A 25,706-nucleotide genomic window follows, 5' to 3' on the forward strand; every position below is an offset into this window, starting at 1 on the left:
AGAGCAGGTGAGGGAGAGGTGGGGTGAGGTGAGAAGGGGTGAGGGAGAGAGGGGAAGGTGTGTGTGTGTGTGTGTGTGTGTGTGGGCAGAGAGGGGGGGGGGAGGAAAGAGAGGGAGAGAGAGAGAGAGAGAGAGAGAGAGAGAGAGAGAGAGAGAGAGAGAGAGAGAGAGAGAGAGAGAGAGAGAGAGAGAGAGAGAGAGAGAGAGAGAGAGAGAGAGAGAGAGTGAGAGAGAGAGCGGGAGAGAGATAGACAGCGGGGTAGAGAGATAGAGAGTGGGAGAGAGAGAGAATGGGAGAGAGATAGAGAGTGGGAGAGAGAGAGAGACAGAGAGAGAGAGAGAGAGAGAGAGAGAGAGAGAGAGAGAGAGTGGGAGAGAGGGAGAGAGTGGGGAGGAGAAGAGTATGTCTATGGGGGATGCGGGGGACTGGAGGTGGGGGGGGGGGGGGGCGGAGATGGCGACCAGGTCAGATCAGGTCAAATGGGGGGATACGAGGCGGGGTATAGTAAGGTCCTATCACCTGTTCTCAGAAGGTGTTAATACTTTTTCCCCTGACTGAACGTTTGTGTGTGTGTGTGTGTGTGTGTGTTTTAGCGTGTGCGAGCTTGTGTGCGTGTATACGTACGTGGGTGGGCGTGTGTGCGTGTGTCACGAGTTCCCTTAAGCGTTACCTCTACCTAAATCCTGGCCGGGGAGGATTGACCGGGCGCCAATCCTTAACTGTAGCCTCTGTTCACCCAGCAGTGAATGGGTACCTGGTTGTTAAACGATCCAGCGGGGTCGTATTCTGGGGAAATTAGGGTTAAGGACCTTGCCCGAAACGCTACGCGTAATAGTGGCTTTACAAGAATGTAAAAACTCTTGTATGTAAATGAGCCACTTCGAGATTTTTAAATATATATGATATCCTGAACAAGAATTTGATAATATTTTACCTCAATCTGTACACCTGATTAATTGACCAGAGAGGGGTACATACCAGTCTGCCTCCCGCTCACACAACTAGATGAGTAAGGACGATGTATGATGACGATGGTTATCCGTCGTTGTCTCCCACTAGGTGATTCACTAAGTGCTAGTAGATTGATGATGTCGGTTCTTCTCTGTCTACACAAAGCTCTGGAGTCAGTCACTGTATCGTTGTGTGACAGTTCACTATTTTACTGTACCACTGATCACAGTCACCACTCAACAAACACAATCAGGCAGTTCCACGGCAGGTCGTCCCACCTGGCTGTCAGGTCAGGTCGCTCCACGCAGTCCTCCACACTTATATGCCCAGGTGATGCCACTAGCTGGGGCATATAAGTGTGGAGGACCGCGTGGAGCGACCTGACCTTACGACCAGGTGTGTGTATGTGTGTGTGTGTGTGTATGTACTCACCTAATTGTGCTTGCGGGGGTTGAGCTCTGGCTCTTTGGTCCCGCCTACCACACTCACATGTGTGTGAGTGTGTGTGTGTGTACTCACCTATTTGTGCTTGCGGGGGTTAAGCTCTGGCTCTTTGGTCCTGCCTCTCAACCGTCAATCAACCTGTGTAAAGATTCCTGAGTCTACTGGACTCTATCATATCTACATTTGAAACTGTGTATGGAGTCAGCCTAAAACCACATCACTGCCTAATGCATTCCACTTGTTAACTACTCTCACACTGAAAAAGTTCTTTCTAACGTCCCTGTGGCTCATGTGGGTACTCAGTTTCCACCTGTGTCCCCTTGTTTGCGTACCACCAGTGTGGAATAGTTTATCCTTGTCAACTCGGTCGATTCCCCTGAGGATTTTGTAGGTAGTGATTATGTCTTCCCTTACTCTTCTGTCTTCCAGTGTCGTAAGGTACATTTCCGCAGCCTTTCCTCGTAACTCATGTCTCTTAGTTCTGGGACTAGTCTAGTGGCATACCTTTGAACATTTTCCAGCTTCGTCTTGTGCTTGACAAGGTACGGGCTCCATGCTGGGGCCGCATACTCCAGGATTGGTCTTACAAATGTGGTGTACACAATTCTGAATGATTCCTTACACAGGTTCCTGAAGGCTGTTCTGATGTTAGCCAGCCTCGCATATGCCTCAGACGTTATTCTTTTTATGTGGGCTGTAGGAGACACGTTTGGTGTGATATCAACTCCTAGATCATTCTCTCTGTCTGTTTCACTAATTACTTCATTTCCTATTCTGTATCCTGTGTCTGGTCTCCTGTATCCTCCGCCTAGTTTCATTACTTTGCATTTACTCGAGTTGAACTTTAACAGCCATTTGTTTGACCATTCACTCAGTCTGTCTAGGTCATCTTGTAGCCTCCTACTATCATCCTCTGTTTTAATCCTCCTCATAATTTTTGCATCATCAGCAAACATTGAGAAAAACGAGTCTATACCCTCTAATAGATCATTTACATATATCAGAAATAGTATAGGTCCAAGGACTGTGTGTGTGTGTGTGTGTGTGTGTGTGTGTGTGTGTGTGTGTGTGTGTGTGTGTGTGTGTGTGTGTGTGTGTGTGTGTGTGTGTGTGTGTGTGTATGTGTGCGTGTGTGTGTGTGTGTGCGTGTGTGTGTGTGTGTGTGTGCGTGTGTGTGTGTGTGTGTGTGTGTGTGTGTGTGTGTGTGTGTGTGTGTGTGTGTGTGTGTGTGTGTGTGTGTGTGTGTGTGCGTGTGTGTGTGTGTGTATGTGTGTGTGTGTGTGTGTGACAATCAAGAAGAAATTAACAAGTGATGTTCAATGTGACAATGTCAGACCACGAAGGAAGGATTATGATAAAAATTTTCTCAAGTACTTACGTATTTAATTATACATTATCAGAATGATGAATATACAATTTAGTGGTGTGCCACTGGATATCAAAAGAAACCGAAGACTACGTTGTATGCCACACTAGTGAAGAGAATCCCTCTTTAACTGCCACGTATGTGTGATCAGAAATACGAACAGAAATAGCTGAACAGTGAAAATAATATTTGCAACAACAGAGCGGGTCCAATAATTGGCAAAACGAGAATTCAAAACATAGGCATTACTTCCTCGCCTTCTCAGATCTTTATTGAGAAAGACTTCATCTTAAGACAGTGCTACCAGTGCTTTAAGTAGGAGCACTTCATAAACAAAGGCCCAGAGGAAGTTGCGAGATGCAGCATATGCTCAGGTGCACACAACAGCAAGGTAATCACCTCGGATCCCCCCCCCCCAAAAACGTATGCTCTACTGGGAACAACACACCGCCACCACCTTCTACTTCTGCTGCAGAAGGAAAGAGGTACCATAAAAAGGGAAGAGCAAGATAACTTAACCCACGACTATTCAAAGACCAGCCGCTGCTCCCCTTGATCTGTGCCAAGGACACTTCCCAGTCATGCCAACATTGGCTGCATGTACCCAACCACAGCATGGACGGACCACAGACGCCACCACCAGGAGCAAGACCCTCCAAGGCCAGAAACACCAGCTACCATTCATTACATCACGGTCCAGGTGATTATCGCATATGCTGACAGAGAAGCGAAACAAAACCACAGCCTGTTGCTCAGGACAGTAAACAGACTATTAGAAGTTAAAACTATTTCGCCTGTGCTCACTTCAAATGTGAACCTAGAAAATGGAGCCACCCAGATAGACATTACAGGTAACGATGACAAATGGAGCCACTCAGATATATACATCCAGAAAGGGAAACTAAGAGGAAATAAGAAAATTCTTAACAGATATAACCTAGAAAACAGAGCACAGAGGAAGGACGGCCCAAGACATGATGAACTACTTCACGCAGATGTATAAGGAGGCAGCACACAAGTTTATCCCGGTCCAAAAGGAAAATGACAAAATGCACATGATAAACCCATAGTTTAATCAGAGATGTAAGCTAGCAAAGCAACACTGTACAAGCACGTGGAAAAACTATAGAAATAACAGGACACGTGAGAGCAGAGAAAGATACCAGAGTGCCAGGAATGAATACGTCAGGATGAGAAGAAAGGCAGAAGGTCTATACGAAAATGACATAGCAAGGAAGGCAAAGACTCAACCTAAATTGCTGCACAGCCACATCAGGAGTAAAACAACAATGCAGGATCAGGCAATGAAACTGAGGATTGGGGCAAAAAGATTCACTTCAAACGACCAGGAAGTGTGCGAGGAACTCAATAAGAAATTCCAGGGGAGGTCTTCACATTAGAGCAAGAAGACGTTTCAGTGATATAAGAAGGATTAGATAACCAGGCATCACTAGAGGAGTTCGAGATTACTAACGGGGAGGTAAGGAAGCTTCTGCTAGAGTAGGATGTGACAAGGGCTATAGGCCCGTATGGAATCTAACCATGGATACTAAAGGAATGAGCACAAGCACTGTGCCTGCTGTTACATATTCCTATTCAAGGAATACTCACATTAATACACAATATAATATTTATTATGTTTTGTTCTTTCATGAAGGCATGTTTATATATTTTGATAATGTGTCGTATAGTTGGCAACACATTTGAGAGGAGCGGGTTGCTCTAGTCACGTCCAAGACCTGTGAATTTCGTGATTATATTTTTGATCCTGATCAGTTGTGTAGTTGCCAGCAGTTTCCTCTTTATTATTCTAAATAAAAATCTTTGTTTTATATAAACTACATTACCTCTGTTAATGCATGTCAACTTGACCATTCATATTTAAGTTATTCTTATGTTAGCCTTAACCCAGTTATATTGCTCATTTAAATAAAATAATTTTATATAAATTCACCATTCGTTTTGTTGTGAGGGAGCGCGAGGAGCGGCTTCCTCGCCTGTTTTGAGTCAGTAGCTGAGAGCGGGTCATTGAGTCAACTGTTTCTGTCTGTTTTTGTTTTCTGTATTTGTCTTAGTGGTTACAATTATCTGATGAGCATACTTTATTGTTATATAATACTTTAGTGGGCCATCTAGTTCCTGTTATACCTGAAGGATAATATTATTTTAATTTAATTATATACATTTTTATATTATACAAATATTTTTTATAATGGTGTTTTTTTTGGTACCTGGTGAAATATTTTAATTATTATGTATGGTACGTACTGATGAGGCACCCTGGTTGAACGTATTTAGATACAGGTGTTAAATTCATACCCTAGACCACGAACTTCTTGTCCCTGTAAGTTCAACGAGCTGTGTGTACAAGTCGTAACACCTGCCAGTCTCCATGGTGAAAAACAAATCATTGGTAACAGATGAACTGCCAAAAATTTGAAAGACGGCTAATGTAGTCTCGATATACAAGGAGGTGATAGACAGGAGGATCTTGAATACCATCCAAGATGATGGAGAGGATTGTACAAAAAAAGTTCTTCGAACAACTAGCGCATAAGAACTTAGTAACACAACATCAGCATGGGTTCAGGGATGGTAAGTTATGCCTCGGAGATATAAATGAATTCTATGACCAGGCAAAAAAAAAATAAGGCAAGAAAGAGAGAAGTGGGCACACTGCATATTTTTGGATTGCCAGAAAGTGTCTGACACAGTGCCACATATGAGACAATTGCACAAGCTGGAGATGCAGGCAGGAGTGAAAGGTAATGTACTCCATTGAATAAGGGAGTACCTAAACAACAAAAGACAGCTCGTCACTGTGAGGGTGAGGTCTCAGAGTGGTGAGGCGTTACTAGTGGAGTCCCTCAGGGATTAGTCCTTGGACCTATTCTGTTTCTGATATATGTAAATGATCTCCCAGAAGGAATAGACTCGTTCCTCTCATTGTTTACTGATGACATTATAAGAAGGATTAGGACAGAGGAAGATAGTATGAGGCTACAAGATGACCTACACAAACTGAAGGAATGGTTCAACAAATTGCTACTAAAATTCAATTCAAGCAAATGTAAGGTAATGCAAGTAGGCGGTGGAAACAGGCCAGACATAGAATACCGAATGGGAGATAAGGTTCTTCATCAAACGGACAGAGAGAAAGATCTAGGAGTTGATATCATGCCAAACCTGTCTCCTGAAGCACACTTCAAAAGAATAACATCATCGGCGTATGCAAGGCTGGCTAACATCAGAACTGCCTTCAGTGACCTGTGTAAGGAATCCTTCAAAACATTGTATACCACATATGTAAGACCAATCTTGGGGTATACAGCCCCAGAATAGAACCAGTACCTTGTCAAGCACATGACGAAGCAGGAAAAAGTTCAGAGGTATGCCACTAGGCTAGTCCCAGAACTAAGAGGCATGAGTTACGGGGAAAGGCTGGGTGAAATGCACCTCACGTCGCTGGAAGACAGGAGAGTTCCAGGAGACATCATCTCTACCTACAAATTTCTAATAGGAACTGACAGGGTAGATAAAAATAAACTGTTTAACACGGGTGGTAAGCGCACAAGGGGACACAGGTGGAAACTGAGTACCCAAATGAACCACAAGGGCGTTAGAAAAAACTTTTTTCAGTGTGAGAGTAATTAACAGATAGAATGCATTAGGCAGTGAAGTGTTGGAGGCTGACTCCATACACAATTTCAAAAGTAGATATGATAGAGCCCAGTAGGCTCAGGAATCTATACACTAGTGTATTGACAGTTGGTCCCTCCTCCGGGTAAGGCCAACCGAGAGGTGGGACCAAAGAGCCAGAGCTCAGGCTCCACAAGCACACCTGGGTGAGTACACACCACAGATGACGACGACAAATGCACCCACCCAGACAGTGCTAACAGCTTTTCAAACAAAGGCAGCAACACCACTAGAACAAGATACAACTATCCTTGGTACCTCATCTGATGATGCATGGTTAGACACACCACCTCAATCAGCTAACAATATTATGGAGCAGTCGACCACTGCTCATGACCCAGACTCAACCCCCAAGGAACTACATGCCCCGAAAGCAGAGATATAACGCCATGTTGCTGGTACTTCAGAGGGCAGATGCAGTACCACCCTCTACTACCGCGAGGTTTACCAAAGAGGACTACTGGCTTGGCCAGACGTGATCGTATACAAAATATAACCTAAGGCCAACCGGGAGGAATTCGACTTAAAAGTTCTCCATCTAACAATCGTAGATGAGATATACTACGAACTCTATCCAGAAGTTGTCTGTGAGACTGACAGCAGCAAGACAACGAGAAGTAAAGCTAAGGAGAAGACGAAAAAGTTGAGCTAAGTTGACCAACAGCACAAGAATGCAGTCAATGATCCTACACTAAGATGATAAGATGTAAATGAACTTACACTAAGATGATAAGATGTAAATGAACCTACACTACACCATGGCCCTCTTCGGCATTCACTGGTCGTCGATGTGAGGGCGGCTTGTCTTTAGTTCTTGTCGACGATGCAATAGATCTCGAACTGTTGTCCAGCAGTTGGGTTAAACCCTAGCAATACTCCAAATGACTACAAGGCTTCCTCTTCAGTCTGCTCTTCAGCTATTCCCAGTTGTCCGTCGGGAATTTTTCCTTTATTTATCGTTCCATTCCTTCCTTTCTTATACACATTTATTACAATAGCCAATGTTCTTATTTCAAGTAGATTTCCCCATTTCCCCAAGTACCATCCCAAGTCCATATTCTGATCCCTTCCAAGTGCTATATAGTCGTAATGGCTTGGCGCTTTCCCTTTCCCCTGATAATTCCCTCCCTCCGCCATTTCCAGTTAGAAGCGGAAAAAGCTTCATCGAAGCTTATAATGAGTTCATTGCAAAATGTATTAACATTCTGTGTGGCCTTATTCTCTCTCTTGTAGACTTATCACTTCTTAATAAACCGACATTTTCTCATGTAGGTTTGTGGTAGCTTGGTTTTGGATGCTACATTGTCCTCAAATTGCTTCTCTGCTGCCCCACGAATATTCATTCCTCTCTTTTGTTCATATATTATGGTTCACCTCTGTTATAGGCTTTCTCTTGCTTCACCTTTTGCCTCTAAGCATATTCTGTTAAACCTTAACAAAATACGTATCGGCTCCCTTATATCTTAATGTGGTATGTGTGCGTGTGTGTTTTAACATAAAACTTCAACATCACCGATTTAGTACAAAACTCATCAAATGTTTCGGACGCCTCTACAAGTCTGACATACAGAGAGCAAAGACTGAAGCGGCCCACAGAAATCCTTTCCTTATCATTTATATATATATTCGGACATGCAGTCTCGAAACTTCTCTTCTATATTCCATGACCACAAAACTTTTAGCTTCGTTTTCCAATGCAAACATCTCGACCAAACACGTTAAAATTCTCCTCTCTTCATTTTCGTTGCGAGTACGTTCAACAACAAAACAAATTTGTTCTCTGCGTGCAATTCATTTTACGTGTCTATCTTCAACAGATTTGATAACAGCTACAGATTTTAGGAGAGTAATTCTTTGATATCAAAGGTTCTGGTATATATATATATATATATATATATATATATATATATATATATATATATATATATATATATATATATATATATATATATATATATATATATATATAATATATATATATATATACTCGAGTTAAAACAACAACAACATAGCTCCCCAACTCTGCCCAATAATTTGCTAGCAAGAAGCCATAACAACGCACGGAGCCCATTACAATCCTCAGGAGGATTCCTGGTGGGAGAGAAAAGGCAACTTGTCAGCCGCCGTGAGATATACGGCTCCAAGGAGTATTCATTGCCAGCTAACGCATTAACCGGCCACTAATGAACAGGCGGACAACGAGCCGCTCCACAGATGCTGGACGTTTGAGTTCAATCTTAACAGAAAATCTCCTTCAAAGTTATTGCTAGTTAGTCCAGAAAGGCTTGATGAATGCCGCGGATTTGATCTGTTTATCCAGGATATTTATTACCACAATCTCAGGATACCTCATCGTCTAGGGTTCATTCCCTGTCCGCACCCCTCAGCCCCCCTTCCCCCCCCCCCAGTCCTTCACCTTTCCTCCGTACAGACAGCTTCACTCTGTACCGATAGCTTCACTCTCTGTACCGACAGCTTCACTCTCTGTACCGACAGCTTCACTCTCTGTACCGACAGCTTCACTCTCTGTGCCGATAGCTTCACTCTCTTTACCGACAGCCTCACCCTCTGTGAAGATAGCTTCACTCTCTGTACCGACAGCCTCACTCTGTACCGACAGCTTCACTCTCTGTGCCGACAGCTTCACTCTCTGTACCGACAGCCTCACTCTCTGTACCGACAGCCTCACTCTCTGTACCGACAGCCTCACTCTCTGTACCGACAGCCTCACTCTCTGTGCCGATAGCTTCACTCTATGTACCGACAGCCTCCCGCTTAGTGCCGACAGCCTCCCTCTCTGTACCGACAGCTTCACTCTCTGTACCGACAACTTCACTCTCTGTACCGACAGCCTCACTCTCTGTGCCGACAGCCTCCCTCTCTGTACCGACAGCTTCACTTTCTGTACCGACAGCCTTACTCTCTGTACCGACAACTTCACTCTTTGTGCCGTCAGCCTCACTCTCTGTGCCGACAGCTTCACTCTCTGTACCGACAGCCTCACTCTCTGTACCAACAGCCTTACTTTCTGTCCGACAGCTTCACTCTCTGTACCGACAGCCTCACTCTCTGTGCCAACAGCTTCACTCTCTGTACCAACAGCCTTACTCTCTGTCCGACAGCTTCATTCTCTGTACCGACAGCGTCACTCTCTGGACCGACAGCCTCACTCTCTGTCTGACAGCTTCACTCTATGTACCGACAGCTTCACTCTCTGTACCGACAGCCTCACTCTCTGTGCCAACAGCTTCACTCTCTGTACCAACAGCCTTACTCTCTGTCCGACAGCTTCATTCTCTGTACCGACAGCGTCACTCTCTGGACCGACAGCCTCATTCTCTGTCTGACAGCTTCACTCTATGTACCGAAAGCTTCACTCTCTGTACCGACAGCTTCACTCTCTGTACCGACAGCCTCCCTCTTAGTGCCGACATCCTCCCTCTCTGTACACACAGCTTCACTCTCTTTAAAGACAGCTTCAATCTCTGTACCGACAGCCTTCCTCTTAGTGCCGACAGCCTCACTCTCTGTACCGACAGCTTCACTCTCTGTACTGACAGCTTCACTCTCTGCACCGACTGCCTCACACTCTGTCCGACAGCTTCACTCTCTGTACCGACAGCCCCCTTCTTAGTGCCGACAGCCTCACTCTCTGTGCCGACTGCCTCACTCTGTACCGACAGCCTCACTCTCTGTACCAACAGCCTTACTTTCTGTCCGACAGCTTCACTCTTTGTACCGACAGCCTCACTCTCTTTGCCGACAGCTTCACTCACTGTACCAACAGCCTTACTCTCTGTCCGACAGCTTCATTCTCTGTACCGACAGCGTCACTCTCTGTACCGACAGCCTCACTCTCTGTGCCGACAGCTTCACTCTCTGTACCGACAGCCTCACTCTCTGTGCCGACAGCTTCACTCACTGTACCCACAGCGTCATTCTCTGTCCGACAGCTTCACTCTTTGTACCGACAGCCTTACTCTCTTTGCCGACTGTCTCACTCTCTGTGCCGACAGCTTCATTCTCTGTACCGACAGCCTTACTCTCTGTACCGACAGCTTCACTCTCTGTACCGACAGCTTCACTCTCTGTACCGACAGCTTCCCTCTTAGTGCCGACAGCCTCCCTCTTTGTACAGACAGCTTCACTCTTTGTACCGACAGCCTCACTCTCTGTACCGACAGCTTCACTCTCATTACCGACAGCTTCACTTTCTGTACCGACAGCTTCCCTCTTAGTGCCGACAGCCTCCCTCTCTGTACAGACAGCTTCACTCTTTGTACCGACAGCCTCACTCTCTGTACCGACAGCTTCACTCTCTGTACCGACAGCTTCCCTCTTAGTGCCGACAGCCCCCCTCTCTGTACAGACAGCTTCACTCTTTGTACCGACAGCCTCCCTCTTAGTGCCGACAGCCTCACTCTCTGTACCGACTGCCTCACACTCTGTCCGACAGCTTCACTCTCTGTACCGACAGCCTCCTTCTTAGTGCCGACAGCCTCACTCTCTGTGCCGACAGCTTCACTCTCTGTGCCGACAGCTTCACTCTCTGTACCGACAGTCTCCCTCTCTGCGCCGACAGCCTCCTTCTCTGTGCCGACAGCCTCACTCTCTGTACCGACAGCCTCACTCTCTGTACCGACAGCTACATTCTCTGTCCGACAGCTTCAACTTCTGAACCAATAGAATCACCATCAGTATTAGCAGTTCGCGCTGGATTGTTCCTGGACGTGGTTCTGGGAGTTCTTATACTCCCCAAGCCCGGCCCGGGGCTAGGCTTGACTCGCGAGAGCTTGGTACCGGAGCTCCTCCTGTGAAGCGGCAGCAATTGATCCAATCTCAGCTTTATTTGTGTTCTCTAGACTTGGAGAATCAGCGATACTCAGGCTAGCTCTGCTTGACTTACCTCTCTGCTGTAAATCTAGAAGCGTCTTAAACGTATACAGAGTTGCTCAGAGTCGTACGTTGCCAGGAACTGTGAGGATTTTCTTGACGAAGAATGTGAACAATGGTAATAATGGATCATCCTCCACGAATATCAGTCGAACACATGAACACTGCTGAACAATAGTGCAATTTTTGTGTCTTGGTTCTTTAACGAACATATTTTGTATGACTTCTATCAATATTTACTAAATGTAACAGCATACAAAATATTCACATTAATAAAAATGATTAGTAGATTTATGTGCATCTGGCAATGAAAATCTGGTGTGACTTCTAGTTACATTGAAAAAGCCTCAACCATCCTCCTGTTTTGGTAGTACTTATAGTAACGATGAGGACCATAGTATATACCGAAGTACAACGAACTTAGAAAGTAGAAATTGGCACTATTGAGTTCGACAAACCGGAAAACTATTTTTTACTTTAATTGCAAAGACAAAATGAACTAACCTAACCTTAACTTCCTAGGCCTAGTATACGCTATCTGAGGCCTAATGATACATATGTGTGCTATACTAGGCCTAGGAATATTTAAGTTTGTTTTTAGCTATATTTTTTTTAGAGAATTCCTTACTAGTCATTATACTAGTATCTAAAAGCTAAGTACGTACGAATTCGTGACTATTGACAATGGTCACAATAGGTACTATAAACAAGAGGATGGGTTGTAAAAAATTAGGCATCAATTATCATGCAAATAAATTCTCTCGTGGTAAATATCACTAGAAATATGTATAATGAGTCATCTGACACTTTGGTCACGACATATACGCTACTAGCTGTACCCGGCCACGCGTTGCTGTGGCTCAGCAACCTGACAACTGTCTCCCAGTCCTCTCCACCATTACCCCCTCCCCTGTCCCCTCGTCCTCCCTCTCATTACCCCCCTCCCCTTTCTCGTCGTCCTCCCCACCATCACCCACTCCCATCCCCTTGTCCTCCCCAGTATTCCCCACTTCCTTGCCCAATACGTTCCCGAATGATCTGATGTTCTCATCAGAAAATTGGGAACATCAAATGATCTGATGTTCCCATCACTGAAATATAAGAAAAACAATTAAAAAACGAAATGAAAAAAAAGACAAAAATGACAAAATAAACTATACTCACAAAATGAACGATATGGTAAACAACACAGCTCAATTCCAATGCAATGTCACACAAAATAATTAAATCAAAATGAAAATAATTCAAAATCTTTGAAAATTCAAAATCTATGAAAATTCTAAATATCAGTGAAATCGGAAATATTGAATTGGAATAAAAAATAATTAGTATAGTGTGAGTTGCTCCTACATGCAACAGATGGCGCTGTTTTTTTTTAAATCATGTTTTTACCGGTAACAGGTGTGGCATCTAAACTTATACCCGCGAAGTGAACGGTATGGTAAACAACATAGCTCAGTTCCAATGCAATGTCACCAAAAAAAATTATATCTAAATGAAAATAAATCGTAATGTATGAAAATTTGATTTGTCAATGCAATCGAAGACATTAAAATGGAATCGTAACATATTTAGTATAGCGTGTGTGGCTCTAACGTGCAACAGATGGTGCTATTTCTTAAAAAAAATATTTTTACCTAACACAGGTGTGGCATTGATACTTATACTTATGAAATGAACGGTATGGTAAACAACACAGCTCAATTCCAACACAATGTCACACAAAATAATTCAATAAAAATTAAAATAAATCGAAATCTATGAAAATTAAATTTATCAGTGCAATCAGAAACATTGAAATGGAATTTGTAATATATTTAGTATTGCGTGTGTGTTGCTAATACGTGCAACAGATGGTGTAGGTTTTGAAAAAAACATGTTTTTATCTGTCACAGGTGTGGCATCTATATAGTAGGTGTATAAAAACATGCGCATATTCGAATTGAACGTTGTGTCAGAATTTCAAAGCAATCGGTGAAGAACTTTGGGAGATTACAGCGTGTATTGCTCTTACATCCAACAGATTGTACTATTTAAAAAAAAAAAAACATGTTTTTCCTGTCACAGGTAAGACATGTATATAGTAGGTATATAAAAACACGAACCTATTCGAATGCAACGTCGTGTCAAAATTTCAAAGCAATCGGTAAAGAGGTTTCGAAGATTTCTCTCACACGAAAAACCACATGAAAAACGCAGTTTAAAAAAAACATGTTTTTTCCATCACAGACGTGACATCAATATGGTATATATATATATATATATATATATATATATATATATATATATATATATATATATATATATATATATATATATATATATATATATATATATATATATATATAAACCTGCTTGAATGCGAATGGAAGATTGTGTGAAAATTTCACAGCAAATGGTGAAGAACTTTCGGAGTTTAGCGATTTTGCGCAAACAAACATTCCCATTTTTATTTATATAGATGACATTAAGGCCATTAATACTCGCAAAGAAAATAATGAAATCTTCAGTCTCCAAATGATACCTTACCATATGAAAAGTTGCTTATAAATAATCATTGTTAAATAGAATCCACGTCTCTCCTAGCTATATGACGACAGAAAAAATGGCTATTTCACAAGCACTCGGACGTACTCTACTCTTAAACATTCTGAAATCCCATATGGCTTCCACATGTGTCTTCTTACCAAGATCTCCTAAACGAATTAACTGAGCTTCTAAGAACATTCTAAGACCTGAACTCTTAGAATGTTCTCGTGTGGTTTGTCACCTCCGAAGGTATTCTTACCTTATCTCTCAACGGTTCCACTTCGTAGTGTTGATACGAAAATTAATTTTTCATTTTCCATTTCCAACGACATGCTTGATATATCATGCTATATCTGAAGCTAGACACAGATATAATGTAATAATCAATGAGGGAGTCAGAGTTTGTCTCCTGTAGATTGCTTCCCATATTGGTGTCCGAATGCATGATAGAATTGATAAGTTAATCAAAACTTTTGCTCATAAAGAGGGAATTCATTTTTATCTTGGACTGCCTTTGAGCATCTTGAGGGCAGTAATATTCCGGGAACATCAACTAAATCTCGTAGACTTGAGGCAAAATGAATTTCACACCAACTACTCCATCTATTATCGTTCTATTATCGTACAGGAAGAACCGCACGTCAATGGGTCATCCAATAAGGTTAGCAGACTTGCCTTGTATAGGGACTGAGGTGAGCCTCTTGTTGAATCACTTGTGAAATAAAAAGATTATTGATATGAATATGTATTTGTATTTGTGAAAATGATTATATATCTATGTACAACTGTATGTAACGTTAACACAAATGTGTAAGTAGCTTCAAAAGATTGTCACTTGCTTAGCTAAATGAACTGTGGGGTTCAGTTCCTGAATCGATTACATGCCTCTGTAACCCTTTCGATCACCGCCCAACGGGATGGGTATGGGGTACATAATAAAGAAAAAAATTAAATATCCAACGACGATTAAGCTCAGCTGTGTAAGTAATGTTATGGTACAGACGTGTATATGAGAATATCCATTTCTCCATCTGGCATCGAATGGAGCTTGTTTTATCAAGTCTCACGTTGGACGCCAGATGTGAGAATATGCTTTCCACCTGGATATGGGAGACTTTATTTTTACTGTTAAGTGCCTTAGCCCCTGGTTAAACCAGATGTGAGATTAAATTCCGGGTTGACCTGAAACACACACATAAGCTCCATGCAGGGATTCCAGATGTGTTGAATGAGCAATCCGCAAGGAGAGAGATAGGCGAGAGCAACTGCCAACAATCTAGTAGTACAAGAGAAGGATGAAGACCAAGGTGGTCTTCCCCTCAACAATGCCCTACAAGACCTTCTCTTACTAGGTCGTTCTTTCTGCATCTCGCTTACAGCGAGCATAGCAGGTAGATGACGGGTTTTCACACCGAATAAGTATTCGGTGTTTGGGGTTAGGGACTGGAGCCTGGACCAGCTCAAGTGCCACTTGAGGACAATTGGTAAGTATTGTAATGAATAGAAACAAAACTGCAGAATGAGGAATGACGTAAAGGCCTGAGTAAACAGTATAACAATTTATTCAATAAACTTATTGTCTAATACACAGCCCTACACTTTACGTTAAACCAAGAGTGTCACTTCAAATCTGTCAAACACCACTTAGCAGTAGGTCTCCTGACCCACCACCTGACAGGTGTATAGACACAAAGTCTCGACCCACTGGACAACTTATCAACAACAATGAACTAACCTGAAACAGTTCGTGTACACTCCTGCCAAATTAACACCAAAACATAACATGAAATGGCACAATAATATCACAAGGACATACAGCAACCACTACAGTTGCTACAACACTCAATATTTCCTAGGCATACTATCACTTATGTTAATAACACACTGCCCACAGTGGTCAATCAAAGAGTAATGCTAGTGACTCCCCATCCTACAGTGGTCAATCAAAGAGTAATGCTAGTGACTCCCCATCCTACAGTGGTCAATCAAAGAGTAATGCTAGTGACTCCCCATCCTACAGTGGTCAATCAAAGAGTAATGCTAGTGGCTCCCCATCCTACAGTGGTCAATCAAAGAGTAATGCTAGTGACTCCCCATCCTACAGTGGTCAATCAAAGAGTAATGCTAGTGACTCCCCATCCTACAGTGGTCAATCAAAGAATAATGCTAGTGACTCCCCATCCTACAGTGGTCAATCAAAGAGTAATGCTAGTGACTCCCCATCCTACAGTGGTCAATCAAAGAGTAATGCTAATACACTGTCACACTGACAATTAGCAATCACTTCAATACGTTAAATTATTGTTCATCACATCAGACGAAACAATCAATTAACAACTAAATACACTGTCAAACTGACAGCTAGCAATCAATTACAATAATGACTTTACTAATACATTACTGACTTCACCAAATACGTTAGATGGCTTAAATAATTAACCTGAGGGATTAATTATCTGGTGTCCCCAGAGAGACCACTAACACGGGGTATCACTCTACACCACAATGCAATACACCAACATACATAAATGAGAAACAACATATGTCACACGAACAAAATAATCCAATGAATAATCAGTCAATGATTTACTCCACTTACTGGATCTCTGTAAAGATATAGAACCACAGTGTCACACGGACATCAATTCAATCAACCAAATACACTGTCACCTACGATGACAGCCTAATCTCCATATGTTTATAAATCACATGTACACACACACAACAGTCACCTGTCATTCTCACTAGTGACAGGTCAAGGAAGGTTAAAGGCTGTCACTAAACAGATTAACACTCCCACAATCTCTTTGGACTACGACACAGAGGTCTCGTTGTGAGCACACTCTAATAAATCTGTGATTGAGTGGTTTACTTTACCACCAAGTGATTGCGCACAATTACAAGAACCCGGGGCAAAGATGTTTTTACTTACATAGAGTTCTCGCACCCTGATACACTTCTTTCACACCACCGCTGCTGCTGGGGATAATTATCGACGGGACAGGTAGACTGGAGACTTATAGCGAGGGAACCTGGCATTGAATCAGTCAATGCGAGATAAAGTTCAACCTCCAGCTATCAGATGATAAATCCAGGTTATTGGTGATCCACAAATCGTGAGCTTGATCACGTCCTCAGACTCGACCCTCAGAGCTCCAGTTTAGATGCACCAAACTCTCACAGTCTCATCACGGAGGTATAATTGAACCCTCCTTGATCACTCAACTTGTAATGCTGGGGTACCCCCTGTTACTGTGTCCCGTTTTTTATACTGGTTACACACTGATCCACAGAGCTTCTCAGGGTCCCCCGTTTTCTATACTGGTGGTGCGCGGCGTGTACACACACAAGAACACAAGCTGCCTCAGCCCATCCTGAGAACAAGAGCAAGATCTCAAGCAGGAGATACTACACTCCCTCACTACACACTCACCCGCGAAATACCACAATCTCGTTATGTCCAAAGCTATACACACTTTGGGGATATTCCACACCTGACTGCCCCACAGATGATTCGGCAATCACTCCCAATCAGACTGACACTGACTGTCTTACCACTGACTTAATTAATAGACAAGCTCATGCAATATACAGTCTTCCCAAAAGCTGCTTAACTAACGATTCCTTCCTGAATGTTGCACGTGACCCACTGACAGGCGTTGTTAACACTGCCAGTCCTTGGTATGACTCACGTGGTCCCAGCGTCTCCGGAACCGTCGTTTAGTGTCGTTAATCGTTCATCTTGATGGAAACCTTATCCTCTGAACATGAGCAATATTTCAGCGATCCGGTGCCTGGAATAATTCCTGGAGTGAAGATAATTATACCTCAGGACAAGGGCAAATAGAGGCCTTCATTTGAGATCCTGAAGGTGCCTGCTGTCTCCCTGAATGTCCTGACCCGAATGCCGGCACATGTCCCCTCAGGCAAACGCCAAGGCGCCGTGACGTCATTCGTTCTTAGCCAATCAGAGCCATAGGTATCTCCCGCCAAATCCTGGCCTCCTGTTTTGATTCGACGCGGTACGAGTCCTTGCTGGCGAAAATGTTTCTGGCGTCACCGGCTCTCCAATAGGGCCTCGTTGTTCCAGGTGGGGGGTTTGGGGGATTTTGTGGTCAGTGCTCCCAACAGTTTGGTGAGGGGAGATGTCTTTCTCACCCCCCCCCCCACCCCAACTACCACTCTACAGCCAAAACTACCCCACTGGTTGGGTATGTTACCTATCGTACGTTACGGCTCGAAACCCTAACAACAGCATGGACCTTAATTATCTAGGGCTACTACAAACTGCTGTTCTCAAGAGTAACCAGTGTAACCCATGATAAGTACAAAGCAACTTGATAAAATTTCTCTTTTAGGAATGAAGAAATATACATATAAATCTTATATATATATATATATATATATATATATATATATATATATATATATATATATATATATATATATATATATATATATATATATATATATATATATATATATATATTATATATATATATATATTATATATTATATATATATATATATATTTTCAATATGTAAGAACAGAATGTCACTAGATCACAAATATATCAAATTAAAATATTACTGTTTCTCCCAGAAATGAATATAACAGATTATTCTAGTTATGGTTATGACAGAACAAAAATGTACAACTTAACTCCACCAGATGTAAACTCTCCTGCCCCATATCAGCTACTGACTACTTTATCTGCAGGAGTCAAAATCATTGATTCTGCCCCGCGAAAAATTGCCAAACTTACATAGTATTAATTTAGCTTACATGGAGCAATAATATGTGACAAGGGTAATTCTTAACTAACTTACTAAATGGTTAGATTAACATGCATAATAGAGATAATGTAATTATAAATACATGCAGTAATTAAATTAAAACAAACGGAGGGAAATGTTGGTAACGCCCCCCACCCCCCAGCCACCAGGAACTAAAAGTCTCTCACGGGGAGTTGCCCCCTAATGTTCAAACAATTAGAATTCCCATCAGTGTTTCCTACTGATGGTCATTATGAAACCACTTTCCCACGAAATCAACCGTGAGCAAACAAAGAAAAATAACGATTCCCACGGGTGGATATAGTTGGGCCTATTCCCCATATAATATATCACTATACCACCAAAGACATATATAACACAATAAATCACATGCAAGTGATTCAAATTTATGTATGGTTATGTAATGAAATATACAATCATATTACACGCACTGCATATATAAGTACAATTTAATTTATTTAATTACGTATCTTATAGAGGTACGTAACAGGGTAGTAGGTTACATCTGCATTCCAGAGTTCTGCATTCTGCATTGGAGGTGACTCAGGTGACCCAGGTAACAACTGTTAACCTCAATGCACTCCTTCCGTTGTACCGAGTGCTTTGATTACAAACTTGGGCAACTCTGGGTACCAAATAACGGAGTTGCCACCTGCAAGCACTCGTTCTTGTCATGTAAGCAATGAGGAACGGCTCTGAGAGAACACTCACTCACTCACAGTGTACTTGCATTCCACAATATTGCAACACAGGTGTGTTGCTGCGAGGGACGTAGTTGTAATACTAATTAAAAAATAATGCTGGCAAGATTAGTTTATAATTATTATTGTTGGTACATATCATTTCATGTTGGATACATGTGTCTGCCACGCACACATTTGAAATGTGAACGAGTAAATTATGTTGAATGTGTTATAGTGATATTATGTTTCGATGAGACATGGGTCTTATATGGCGAGAGTCAAAATTACTTCAAATATCAAATGCCTATAATTTTATTCTCGAAAATCCCTTAAATTCTAGACTTTACATTGCTGTGCTCCTTTACAGAGAGAAACAGTATTTCAAACTTTATGATACATACAATGACGTGGCAAATACAGTTATCAAGCACCAGTAGTAACACAACCAGTGCATATTCAGAGAGATGTATCATCAATGACGTGGCAAATACAGTTATCAAGCACCAGTAGTAACACAACCAGTGCATATTCAGAGAGATGTATCATCAATGACGTGGCAAATACAGTTATCAAGCACCAGTAGTAACACAACCAGTGCATATTCAGAGAGATGTCATCATCTAATATATGAACGCCCTAGGAGGTTACCTTACCTACCTTGAGGTTACCTTGAGGTGCTTCCGGGGCTTAGCGTCCCCGCGGCCCGGTCGTCGACCAGGCCTCCTGGTTGCTGGACTGATCAACCAGGCTGTTGGACGCAGCTGCTCGCAGCCTGACGTATGAGTCACAGCCTGGTTGATCAGGCATCCTTTGGAGATGCTTATCCAGTTCTCTCTTGAACACTGTGAGGGGTCGGCCAGTTATGCCCCTTACGTGTAGCGGAAGCGTGTTGAACAGTCTCGGGCCTCTGATGTTGATAGAGTTCTCTCTCAGAGTACCGGTTGCACCTCTGCTTTTCAACGGGGGTATTCTGCACATCCTGCCATGTCTTCTGGTCTCATGTGATGTTATTTCTGTGTGCAGGTTTGGGACCAGCCCCTCTAATATTTTCCACGTGTAAATTATTATGTATCTCTCCCGCCTGCGCTAGAGGGAGTACAGATTTAGGCTCTTTAGTCGGTCCCAATAGTTTAGATGTTTTACTGAGTGGATTCTAGCAGTAAAGGATCTCTGCACGCTCTCCAGATCAGCAATTTCATTGTCATTGTGCAGCAGTACTCCACTCTAGAGAGCACAAGCGTTTTGAAAAGTATCATCATCGGTATAGCATCTCTAGTGTGAAAAGTTCTTGTTATCCAACCTGTCATTTTCTTGCAGTTGTGACGGCTACTTTATTGTGTTCTTTAAAGGTAAGGTCTTCCGACATGAGTACACCCAGAGCTACGAAGAATACATAGAATACTTGGCGGAAAATAATGGGCCAATGTTGGAATGGGCAGAAACGTACACTTTTTTGCAGACAAAGAGTTACTTTTTCTTTCTTTGTTATAAAACTACAAATAGATTATATACACACAAGGAAATTAAACCACAAACACCACACCACAGAGGAAACACATTATTTGCAGTTACACCAAGCGCATTGATATTATTAAACACAACAGAACAACTCATAGCTCTGTACCCTAAACCACGCACACTATACACGCTAACAAAATCATAAGGAAGCACAGAGCATAAATACACAAGCACACACGTGCACAGAACAAGGACGCACCCAACACGTGGCTCGTAACCCAGCACAGCCCAGCCCCGCGGACAGAGAAATGTACACTACACAGGTAACGAAGCAAGCCAGAAATAAATAACGTTTCATTACTAACAAATAATTAACTTTCCACGGACCTGCAGTGTAAACATAAAAGCAAAATTATTTAGAGGAAGAATTAAAATTATTCCCATTTCCAATCAAGGAATGGGAATAATTTTACTGCCCTGTTGGCCATGCGACCACCCAAAACCTCATATACTTCCCTACATTTCAATGAAACAGAACCCCTGGAACGTACAAACTCGACGAATAACATCCATCGGACATGATTGCAACAGATACAAATGCAAGGTTCCCACAAACAGGTAAATCAAGCATATAACTAACCCTCAATTGACAGTTGTACGACCCCAAAGATTCGACTATCGACCCCCCCCCCCCCCCTACAACAACAACACATTATGGAAGGTAACACAAATAATCGCTGACAATTTACTATACAACCAATATTTCCTAATCCACCCCATTTCTTCCCCCCCCCCCCCCCCCGTCACTGCAGGGTTTCTCGCACAAAGAGAGGAATTCTGAATCGGATGATACAAACCACACCACAGCTACTGACATATTGAGAACCCAGTCTCTAGAGCTACCCTCTTGCAGCATTTATACAGCGGGAAACAACGCGCAACTTTCCAAAACTTCGACAGTTCAGAAATAGGTAAAGCCCATTGTCACAAGGTCAAAACCCTAGAAGGCAGCACCTTGTAGTGGCAGCCACCAAGCGACACATCACCTTCCAGTTCCATGCTAACCAACTTTTGTATAAACTAAATGAAATAATCCCAAGAGTCTGAAGCGTCAACTACCTGGAACATAGTCCCGAGCAAGGTCACCCAAGAAGTCCAGATCCCATGCCCCATTACACACATCATATCTCTACTAATCCCTAAACCGTGCAGTTGGTTAGTAAAAGTACTACATCCTGGTGTATAGGTTTAAAAATGAGGAACAAATTAAATGATTGGTTCACAGGAGGTAATCATAGAAAGGGATTGGAGCAGTGTAAGGCTTAACCAAAACCCCAGTAGCCTCCACGAACTCTCTCATCACCCAGTGTATACTTTTTACAGTGCAGATTTAATAAAGAAATAGGACATCAGTTATATAACACCATCATGTCACCATACTTCTGCAGGAGTTTGACCACCAAGGTTATGGAACCGAACAGCGCCCGTGCATTAGGAAGTACTGAATAACCTGAACATAATCAGGACCATTGATTTCCCATAGAGAAACAGAAGGTTGCACCATCAGCCCATCATCGCTGTGTACTTTACCCTTTTGAGCCCTTGGATCACATTCCAAACCTCATTCCCATCAACGTCACCTAACAAAGCCAAATTCTCTACCTGCAACACCATCTGTGAACATTGACCAATAAAATACTACTGGAACCCTTCATGTCCATTCAAACTTCTTATACACTGCTACCAACTCCTCACACGAGCATCATAAAGCATCTCTTCCATGCTCATCAAAACACCTCCACCGGGCAACAATATCTCAGAACCTCGTCTAGAATTCTCTCCCTAACATAAACTGTGAGAGCCTCTCCCCATACATCCTCTCGTCCACACGCCACGTACACTCACCCCTTCCGCAAACTCATCACACAACTCATTCTGCTGCTCCACACACAGTGAGGTCATAATAAACCTATCCAACCCAGAAATCGTGAGCATATACAGCAATCCCATCAATACAGATACAACCAATCTTCCTCCTCACTACTAGTATCCAAAGAGCCCGAAATCGACGAAAAACGTTCTCATATTGCATCTAACTACAGTTGAATTTCCTCCACCCCCACCCCATCTGAATCAGACTCTGCACTGCCACTTTTGTTACAATCATGCAATAGTCAGAAAACCTAACAGCTCCATGCAGTTAATTAACATGAACCTGTTCAGCCTAGAATTGGCATTACGAGCCACATATTCCTTCACCAAAAGCAGCATCAGAGAATCCAAAACAACTCAACGTTTCAACTAGAGTTCAAAACAGTTCAACATACAGTCTCCGTGGTGTAGTGGTAAGACACTCGCCTGGCGTTCCGCGAGCGCTATGTCATGGGTTCGTATCCTGGCCGGGGAGGATTTACTGGTCGCAATTCCTTAACTGTAGCCTCTGTTTAACTCAACAGTAAAATGTGTACTTGGATGAAAAAAAGATTCTTCGCGGCGGGGATCGTATTCCAGGGACCTACCCGAAACGCTACGTGTAATAGTGGCTGTACAAGAATTTAACAACTCTTGTATATATCTAAAAAAAAAAAAAAAAAAAAAAAAAAAAAAAAAAAAAAAACACCCAACGACAGCGTGACTACTACAATCGCTTCACAGCGGCCACGCAATTAAAATTATCTCCAAAGACTATGGAATCCTGCCTTAAAAATAAAAAATAAATCACAGGAGAAGAAGTCGTCCTGTTCCTGACACCCAGTAAACCCAGAAAGACCATAAATATTAAACAACGAAATAACAACATCCAAATATGATACCCTGAGCATTGAAATTGCGACCTTCCTTGTCCACCTCAGTATGCAACACACATATGCGTACCTGAGCCCTAAAATCAACGTGTCAAAGTATACCATTTAAGAAATGCTTTGGATTACACACCGAGTGATGATAATCCGCTAGCAAGATGAGTCGTAAATGAATTCCTCCACAACTAGCACACCAATTTTACGAAACCATAGCAACGCAAGCTGGCCTATCTGCTTTATCCGAAAACAGTCTGTATATGCTTTGCCCAATAACATTAAGCCTGGCATAGAAAAGATAAGGAGATATCGAGACAAGGGAAAGGAAATATAAACAACACTCTTTAACCATCAATTCCATCATCCACAACTTAAGATAAGGAGATATCAAGACAAGGGAAAGGAAATAAAAATACACTTTTTAACCATCAATCCCATCATCCACAACTTCAACTACAGACTCCTAGTAGGACACATCCAACACACCAGACACCACAGGAGACCTAATAGGGCACAAACTCGCACTTAACCCATATACCACATATAGTGCCGCTACTGTGCCAGGGAAGTCCACTACGGGCTCACCGTAGCCAGTGCTACTTGGAACATTTTGTTCCGAGTAGCGAAATCTAAAACAACAACAACAACAACAATCCACTTAACAGCCCCACTGACCCTTTAAGCACAACACCCACTGCACAACTCACTGCACAATGTTGACTCCAGGCGAGTGGTCAACATCCACAACCACCTGCTGCACAGCAAAATCACTGGTGCAGGCCATCCCAGAAGCCAAAGCCCCATGAGTTGGATATTCCACTGTACTCCATGAACCAGGTCTGAACACATTGTCGCATATTAAGCTATCCAATCCTGCATCCGCTGACAAATCTGTAACTCCGCCCTCCACATCACCTTTAGATATTGGGGCAAACCCTTCCAGAGCAGAACATTCACTGGGTGTAATATCCCACCTCATCACTGTGAACCTGGGAACTAATCCTACAAAAATCACCCATGTGGAATATATTCCACCAACATTATAGCATAACATGGTCTATGAAAGCACATGGGGCAGGCATAGCTATTTATAGAACAAGTCAAGCTCTCTCGAGACAGAAAGATTGTCTAATCAGCATATTACAACCATCTTGTGAACCACCATCCCTGAAGGCCTCCTCAATGAATCCATATCAGGATATGTAATTACATCTAACAGCTATAACCATATCCTTGTAATATGCAAAAATAAATGCATTTACTCAATAAATAATTATTTAGCCAAATACATTTGGTTAACATTAGTATAAATAGATTATTATAAGAAGCAGGGCAACAATACTCCACTTGGGGTGGATGGCAATCAGTATCCAGACCCTGTTACCACAGTTGTGTAAAGGAGTTCCACCTGCGCTGTCGTTGAGTGAGGACATGTCGCTTGTCCGCTCCGGCAGTTTGTGGTCGTTGCCGTTTTCGCCGGCAGGGGTGTGGGGGTGTTTACCCTCCCTGCTGTTCCTGGTGGTGGAGACGTGGCGTGTTTTGCGATGGGCGGCCCTATTCCCGCTGTCGTGCGGTTAAACTCCATCGGATTGGAGTTTACTGGCCGTGCTGGTTACCCGCTGGTGGACGTGGTGTTGAGTGACATGCTTCGTGTCCTGGTTGGGGACGTATATGGCATTGAGCTGGTAACTGCTCACTGTGTTGTTATCAAGTTTGTGGGTGAGGCGGTGTACCGTGCTTTCTTACGGAGGTACGAGGGACGTACTTTGCAGTTACAGGACGGCACCAGGTCTGTGACCATTTCAGACCGTAGTGGTGCTGTGACGTATGTCAGTGTTCATGGCGCCCCCCATGGAGTTTCCTGAGACTCTCCTCCGGCGGTTCTTCCAGAGGTACGGCTCCGTCGTCAGTGTGCGGATGAACTCCCTGTCGTCTGGCACGTATTCGGGTGTGAAGATCAACATTCGGACCCTCGGGATGCGACTGAGGTCGGACATACCGTGCTCTGTCCGGCTGTTGGGGTACTACGTGCGTGTGTTTTATGCCCGGCAACCCCGTACTTGCTTCCGGTGTGGCTTGTTGGGGCA

At 42.9% G+C, this 25,706-nt stretch overlaps 2 protein-coding genes across 2 annotated transcripts; one reads left to right on the forward strand and one right to left on the reverse strand.

The window, feature by feature from the left end:
- Nucleotides 1-8,898: 8,898 nt before the first annotated feature.
- On the reverse strand, nt 8,899-14,081 carry LOC138368484 (autotransporter adhesin BpaC-like). The gene is made up of 4 exons (XM_069331003.1): nt 14,042-14,081; nt 10,933-11,115; nt 10,430-10,717; nt 8,899-9,551 (listed from the first exon to the last, which is right to left on the reverse strand). The coding sequence occupies exons 1-4, from the start codon at nt 14,079-14,081 to the stop codon at nt 8,899-8,901; spliced, it is 1,164 nt and encodes a 387-aa protein (XP_069187104.1).
- A 380-nt stretch (nt 14,082-14,461) lies between these two features.
- On the forward strand, nt 14,462-16,153 carry LOC138368485 (uncharacterized). The gene is made up of 2 exons (XM_069331004.1): nt 14,462-14,544; nt 15,778-16,153. The coding sequence occupies exons 1-2, from the start codon at nt 14,462-14,464 to the stop codon at nt 16,151-16,153; spliced, it is 459 nt and encodes a 152-aa protein (XP_069187105.1).
- The last annotated feature ends 9,553 nt before the right edge of the window (nt 16,154-25,706 follow it).

Source organism: Procambarus clarkii, chromosome 25 (assembly GCF_040958095.1).
Source record: "Procambarus clarkii isolate CNS0578487 chromosome 25, FALCON_Pclarkii_2.0, whole genome shotgun sequence".
Lineage (NCBI taxonomy): Eukaryota > Metazoa > Arthropoda > Malacostraca > Decapoda > Cambaridae > Procambarus > Procambarus clarkii.

Excerpts from the sequence above, each read along its gene's own strand:
- LOC138368484 (XM_069331003.1), bottom strand. The coding sequence starts at position 14,081 with ATGTTCTTAGAAGCTCAGTTAATTCGTTTAGGAGATCTTG. Across the intron at positions 10,718-10,932 it reads CACTAAGAAGGAGGCTGTCG|AGAGGGAGGCTGTCGGCACT; the intron begins GTACAGAGAGTG and ends CTGTCTGTACAG. Across the intron at positions 9,552-10,429 it reads CAAAGAGAGTAAGGCTGTCG|AGAGTGAAGCTGTTGGCACA; the intron begins GTACAAAGAGTG and ends CTGTTGGTACAG.
- LOC138368485 (XM_069331004.1), top strand. The coding sequence starts at position 14,462 with ATGAATTTCACACCAACTACTCCATCTATTATCGTTCTATTATCGTAC. Across the intron at positions 14,545-15,777 it reads TCAATGGGTCATCCAATAAG|TGGTCAATCAAAGAGTAATG; the intron begins GTTAGCAGACTT and ends CACTGCCCACAG.